This window comes from Tupaia chinensis, unplaced genomic scaffold, assembly GCF_000334495.1.
Source record: "Tupaia chinensis unplaced genomic scaffold, TupChi_1.0 Scaffold000492_1, whole genome shotgun sequence".
In the NCBI taxonomy this organism is placed as follows: Eukaryota; Metazoa; Chordata; class Mammalia; order Scandentia; family Tupaiidae; genus Tupaia; species Tupaia belangeri.
Window position 1 is genome coordinate 747,295 of NW_006160004.1, and position 7,132 is coordinate 754,426.

The following is a 7,132-nucleotide window of genomic DNA, read 5'->3' on the forward strand; positions in this document are numbered from 1 at the left end:
GAGGGAGGTGGTGTCGGGGCAGGGGGCCCCTTAGCACTAGTGTCTGGGCAGGATGGCAGGCAACAGCCTCTCACTACCCCACAGTCAGCAGGTCTTCTCTGGGCTTTATTAGTGGTGCTTGCACTGGCAATGTGCTGTCCTTTTAACACTCTTGCATGAGGTGTACACCTGTCAAACCACTTAGCCTGGAACTGTAGTCTTCTCTGTGCCAGGCCCTACAAACAGGCCAATGGAGAGGCATCAGTTTCCCCATCCTCTGTGAGATTGCATGGGTGGCCAGAGGGAGGGCACATCTGGGACAGCTAAGTGTGCTGACTCCACACGGCCTCAGGAGGTTGCACTGACCCTGGTCTGAGGAGTTCATGTCTGGCCCGCTGGCACTCTGGTCCCAGTCACAGGCATGGGTCATGTGGGTCCCTCTAGGGGCACCCCAAGTTGGTGACTTCTGCACTCTGGAGGCGTCTTGGAGTGGCCCTGACTGTGCTTGCTGGAGCCACACCCTTCCCACTTCCCCTCCACCACGGGGGTGGAAGGCAGGACCTTCTGACTGTATAGAAACTCACTTCAGATCTGGCGTTGACTCAGCGTTGACAATCACCACCCACACATGCACATATCCTCCCTGGGAGGGGTCTGCTACAAAGACCCCCCACATCAGGAGGCAGAACCCTGAGGCCCCACCTGGCCCAGCCTGCACAGACCCTGGCCCTGAGCAGCCCTATGAGGCCCTGGTAACCGGCCTCAAACACCCTTTCAAACTGTACTGAGAAAGTAAGAGGACTTGGGGGTCTCTGGGCCATTAGGATGGGAAGCTCAGTCCCCATTCCATGTTTTTCACACATCAGAGTTCAGGTTAAGATTTCTGTTGATAAAAGCATTTTGGGGGACCAGCAGGTGGTATAGTGTTTATGGTGCTGGACACTCCCACATGGCCTACCATGGTTTGAGTCCTGGACCTGGTGGCTTACGTTTTCACTTTTTCTCTCTCTCTCTCTCTCTCTGTTTCTCTCTGATCAAATTAAAATAAATGAATGAATAAATAAAATTCAATAAACAATAATTTAAAAAAAAAAACAAGTATTTTGTGGGCCAGCAGATGACAATAGCAGTTACGTCGCTGGACTCCCACATGGCCAATAGCAGTTCAAGTTCTGGACCCAGTGGCTTGAAACTAACGCTGAGCACATATACCTGCATGCCCAAAATGCTGAGAGGAGAATGGAGGAGAAGGGATTGTGTCATGGCTATTCCCCTGGAAGGGTAATTTCTCACTCTGTCTCTCTGTCTCTCCAACAAACACACGCATCCTATAGCAAAAATCTCTCTTTAAAAAAAGTATTTTGCTGTAGCTTTCAGAAAAAAAAGGTTGACTAACCACCACTGTAAAAAACCATTTGCCTTTTTTAAGCTGCCTGGGTACATTAACATCTGAGGATCACAGAGGTTCTCAAAGAGAGATACTCCTGGGGCCGGCAGCCTCAGGACCACCTGGGAATTTGTCAAAAAAAAACCTGTTCTGGTATTTCATAGAGTCAGAAGTCTGTAGTGAGGCCAGGAGAAGCCTTCCAGGTGATCCAGATGCACGTGCAAGGTTGGGAACTAGTGTTCATGAAAGATCTGGCAGGTTGGGAACCAGCAGTTGGCATAATGGCTATGTCGCTGGACTCCCACGTAGTCGACCGCGGTTTGTGTCCCGGACCTGGTGGCTTAAAACTCACGCCGGGCACGTGTGCATGCGTGCCCAAGAGCCCGAGAGGAGAATGGAGGCAAAGGGATTGCGGCATGACCATCCCCCCTGGGGGGTGATTTCTCGCTTTCTGTCTCTATGTCTCTCTCTGTCTGTCTGGCGCGCGCACGCGCCCTACAGTGAAATTCTCTCAAAAAAAAAAAAAAAAAAAAAGAAAGATCTGGCATGATCAGGGCTCATGAGTGAGAACATTGAGTTATCCCAGCCACTCATCAGCCTCATAAGGAAGGAATGCCCTGCTCCAACCCAGCCCACAGCCCTGGACTCACGTAGGACACAGTAGAGGCCAAGCTGCTCGTAGCCCTCGCAGCAGTCGGTCACATTCCTGGACTCAGGGACCTCCACTGCCAGGTACTGGGTCCTGTACACAGTCTTAGGGCACCGCCTCCAGGGGATCCAGCTGCCGCAGGATGCATAGGTCACGTGAGATATCTGGAAGGGCTCCACTTTCTGAACATTCTGGGTCACTCGATAGGTGCACAGCTGGTAGCTCAACAAGGAGAGTCCTTTTTCTAAGAGGGAGAGGGGTTGAGGAACAAAACCAAGATAACCACCAAGAGGAATTGATGTGTGTGTTTATCTGAAATTATATCCCTGCAAGAGCAACTGAAATAAAATCTTTCACTCTTAGACATGCCTGACCCTTTCCCTGTCAGGATGTTTGGCCTCAAAATGCACTGAGAAAATCATTACTTTAGCAAAAATCTGAAGGAATAAAGCATAAATGTAGATCCGCTTTTCTAAAGCAAGGAGGTGCCACCCTGGGCCATCTCATGCTTTCTGCAGCCCAGAGGTCTGACAATATATTGAAGAAAGGGCACAGGGTTAGAATCAAACTCAGGAGAGGGCTAGCCCCGTGATCTAGTGGTTAATGGAATTACATCTCAGATGGCTGACCACAGCTTGAAAAACACACCAGGAATGTGTACATGCATGCCCTGACTACCCACAGGATGGAGAAATAGAGAAGGGGTTGCACAGTGACCACACCCCCTTTGAGGGGTGCTTTCTCTCTCCCCTCCATGTGTGTGTGTGTGTGTGTATGTGTGTGTGTGTGTGTGTGTATGTATGAGTGTGTCTTTCTCTCTGATAAATACATATGCCCTCTGCCAATTTAAAAACAACAACAAAAATCCTCAGGAGTTTGTATCCTTGGTTTTGCCTGTAGGTATTTCAGTATATATTTCTCAATAAATACATACCGAAGGCCTACGGTGGGCCAGGCAATGACGATGACACAGGGTAGGGACCATGGGAGCCCCCTCTTGCTCCTTTGGCATGGGGCTCTATGCATACCTGGACTTTTGGTGTAGGATGAATGGTTTGAACACATTTCAATTTCTGATGCTCAAGCCCTTAGCTGTACTAGACTGTGCAGCTGATAGGTAGGGGTACAATGTTATAGCTTATTTCCCTCAGTGAGTAGCTGGATTTATTTCTGGGTGGGACCTCAGAGATGGGGACAGAAATAATCATAATAACAGTGGCTGTTTTCATCCCAACCTACAGGGAAATTTTTTAAAAAAAAAAAAAAAAAAAAAAAAAGAAAGATCTGGCAGGTTCAGGGCTCATGAGTGAGAACATTGAGTTATCCCAGCCACTCATCAGCCTCATAAGGAAGGAATGCCCTGCTCCAACCCAGCCCACAGCCCTGGACTCACGTAGGACACAGTAGAGGCCAAGCTGCTCGTAGCCCTCGCAGCAGTCGGTCACATTCCTGGACTCAGGGACCTCCACTGCCAGGTACTGGGTCCTGTACACAGTCTTAGGGCACCGCCTCCAGGGGATCCAGCTGCCGCAGGATGCATAGGTCACGTGAGATATCTGGAAGGGCTCCACTTTCTGAACATTCTGGGTCACTCGATAGGTGCACAGCTGGTAGCTCAACAAGGAGAGTCCTTTTTCTAAGAGGGAGAGGGGTTGAGGAACAAAACCAAGATAACCACCAAGAGGAATTGATGTGTGTGTTTATCTGAAATTATATCCCTGCAAGAGCAACTGAAATAAAATCTTTCACTCTTAGACATGCCTGACCCTTTCCCTGTCAGGATGTTTGGCCTCAAAATGCACTGAGAAAATCATTACTTTAGCAAAAATCTGAAGGAATAAAGCATAAATGTAGATCCGCTTTTCTAAAGCAAGGAGGTGCCACCCTGGGCCATCTCATGCTTTCTGCAGCCCAGAGGTCTGACAATATATTGAAGAAAGGGCACAGGGTTAGAATCAAACTCAGGAGAGGGCTAGCCCCGTGATCTAGTGGTTAATGGAATTACATCTCAGATGGCTGACCACAGCTTGAAAAACACACCAGGAATGTGTACATGCATGCCCTGACTACCCACAGGATGGAGAAATAGAGAAGGGGTTGCACAGTGACCACACCCCCTTTGAGGGGTGCTTTCTCTCTCCCCTCCATGTGTGTGTGTGTGTGTGTATGTGTGTGTGTGTGTGTGTGTATGTATGAGTGTGTCTTTCTCTCTGATAAATACATATGCCCTCTGCCAATTTAAAAACAACAACAAAAATCCTCAGGAGTTTGTATCCTTGGTTTTGCCTGTAGGTATTTCAGTATATATTTCTCAATAAATACATACCGAAGGCCTACGGTGGGCCAGGCAATGACGATGACACAGGGTAGGGACCATGGGAGCCCCCTCTTGCTCCTTTGGCATGGGGCTCTATGCATACCTGGACTTTTGGTGTAGGATGAATGGTTTGAACACATTTCAATTTCTGATGCTCAAGCCCTTAGCTGTACTAGACTGTGCAGCTGATAGGTAGGGGTACAATGTTATAGCTTATTTCCCTCAGTGAGTAGCTGGATTTATTTCTGGGTGGGACCTCAGAGATGGGGACAGAAATAATCATAATAACAGTGGCTGTTTTCATCCCAACACTGGGTCAGCATCTCTGAAGTTTCCCTCCTAGGATCTCACAGTAACCCTCTAGTGCACAGAAACTAAGACTGGGGGACTTGTTACTTCCCTCAGGAAGACAGAACTGGCCTTTAAACTCAGACTTACAGAGGAGACTGCAGCCTAATTCTAGGCAGAATACAGGTGTTGGATCACACACTTGCCCCGGAGCAAGCCCACACCACAAGGAGTGGAGTCATAAGAGCAGCAAGCTCTTGGGAACAGGCTTATTCTAGTCACCCCTGGGGGATCAGCAGGCCCTCTGATACACGGACCACCTGCTGCTCATCCTCCCAGAGGGCTGGTTACAGTAAGCTCTGGAAAGAAATGGGAAGCCCTGGCTATGGGATGGGGCAGGAAAAATTGCTCCTGGGACCAGAAAAGCATGACCAAGAACTCATACATGGCCTGGATGAGGGGCTACAGAGGATGACTAGATTTAGCAACTTTTACTAACTTTCTGAACAAGGCAGAGCCCTGAGGACTTCCTGCATGGAGAACTTGGCAAGGTGGATCCAGGTCTTATTTTTCATCTCACTCTAAAATGAGATTCTAGCCTTGTAACTGATGGTTACAGTTCCCAGTGTCTAGAGAGCTGCCAGGCCCCATCTGATCATTCCGAGGCTCCAGCTGGTCATCAGCAGACCCCTCCTACATGTATACACACACAAAGACTCACTCATCTCCTGGGGAACTTGGGAGACATTTCACTTGTTTTCTTTTTCATATTTAACTGTAAGTCGCCCTGTCATCTCTAAGCTTGGTGTCTTGGCCAAGGCCAGAGTAGAGAAGGAGAAGCCTCTTAGCAGATAGATCCTGAAATTCAACAAATCCCTTTAAGAGCCATCAGAACAGGAACGGGGTCCTGGATTCTAGCCCCAGAGATAGGAAATCTTCATGTCCCAGTGCGAGCCTGGGCCCTAGCTTCACAGATTCCAGCTATGTGATTCTGCCATGCCAGTACCCAGTGGAGAGTTCATGGTTCCCATAACCTAGAATGAGCAGAAGTACCACCCTGAGGAACTACAGAGTTCTGCCCCAGTTTCCCCATACGTGCAATGAGGAGGTTCACAAAATACGGCTGAGATCTGCTCTAGCCTCCCAATGTTTTCCTTCTTTCAGCAACCAAGTTGTGTGGTTTCTATATTACCCACTCCAATAGGAGAATCAAGTTGAAAAAGACCACAATTAAAGTAAATTCTTCCATCTGGGTGAAAAAAATTTAAACTAGTACAAAAATGAAGCTGATGTTATAAAAAGGATAGATCTCTTTATATTCTCAACTGAACAAGACAGATTTTTAAGAGGGAAAAGATTTAATTTTTGTAAACTCAACTCTCTGAAATCTGGGGTTTCAGAAACCCAGTGTACTTTTTAAGAAACACTTGCTACCCATGTGTTTCCTAAAGCTTTGGACAATGCTCTGGCATTGCTCTCCTTCACTGCCTGGCAGTAATTCTGGCCTCTGCCAGCTATGTGGCCTGGGTCAAGTTCCTGACTTCTCTGACTCTCTCTCTCCTTACCTGTAAGCAAAAACTTTAGTCCACCGAGGTCAGGAGACCTTTATTCTGACTACTAGGAACTCACTATTCTCTAAATGCTCTGAGGACCCATGGCATCCTGGTCACCCATAGAATGCAGAGTCCCAGGGCCCACCCAGGACTTGCTGACTCAGACATCAACCCCCTGGTGACTCAGGGACATGATTGCATGGAGGAGCCTTCTTCTAGAAGTAGACCCAGGGCTCCTGCCTCCCTCTGAGGCCAGCAGGGAACAGATGCACCTCTCAATGCAAATGCATTCTTGCCTGGCCCATCTCAGTAAAGTGCTATCCTCCTGAGAACCACTCCCAGGGAGCCCCCTCCTCAAGAATCATCCATACCAAGCCCAGACCCCTTACCTGTGAAGCTGGCCTGGCTTGAGCCTACAGCACTGACCAGAGCCAGCAAGGCCAGCCCCAGGGTCCTGGGCATCATCCGGCAGTCACAGCACTGGGTTCCAGGCCTCCCCTGAAGGGCTCAGGGTCTCTCCGAGGCAGAAGCACACAGGGGCCTGAGCTGCCAGGGCTGGGAGACAGGGCCCTTCTGTTCCTGTGCTGCAGCTGGTGGCAATGACTTCAGAGGGAGCGCCTGCTGGGAGCAATCCCTTATGCCTGCTCATCAGTGCCCTGGGGGCACCTGCGTGCCATAGCCTATTCTTACTCCAAGCAGATGGCATCTTTCAGGAAAGGTGAGTACCCAATAGTCCAGGCCGCATCACAGGGACCATCTCACTGTTACACAGAAAACACTTTTCAGACCTAAATCTGAGTCCCTCCATCAGTAAAAAGTATTCTCTTACCCTATTGTTCTGACTGGCCAGAGAAAACAGCATCACATCAAAGTGGTCCATCAGATGCAGAAAGGCATCCTTCACAGAACTCGGCAGCACAGATCAAAAGTCACAAAAATGTTCATGCGCCTCGACCCAG

At 48.8% G+C, this 7,132-nt stretch overlaps 1 protein-coding gene across 1 annotated transcript in view; it reads right to left on the reverse strand.

Moving 5' to 3' along the window:
- Nucleotides 1-6,635, reverse strand: part of UMODL1 (uromodulin like 1) — a 74,451-nt gene extending 67,816 nt beyond the window's left edge. The window contains exons 1-3 of the mRNA XM_027774891.1: nt 6,563-6,635; nt 3,409-3,651; nt 2,017-2,259 (exon numbers count right to left, since the gene is read on the reverse strand). Of these exons, the coding sequence (XP_027630692.1) occupies nt 2,017-2,259; nt 3,409-3,651; nt 6,563-6,635 (559 nt within the window). The remainder of the gene's footprint in view (nt 1-2,016; nt 2,260-3,408; nt 3,652-6,562) is intronic.
- Nucleotides 6,636-7,132: the final 497 nt, after the last annotated feature.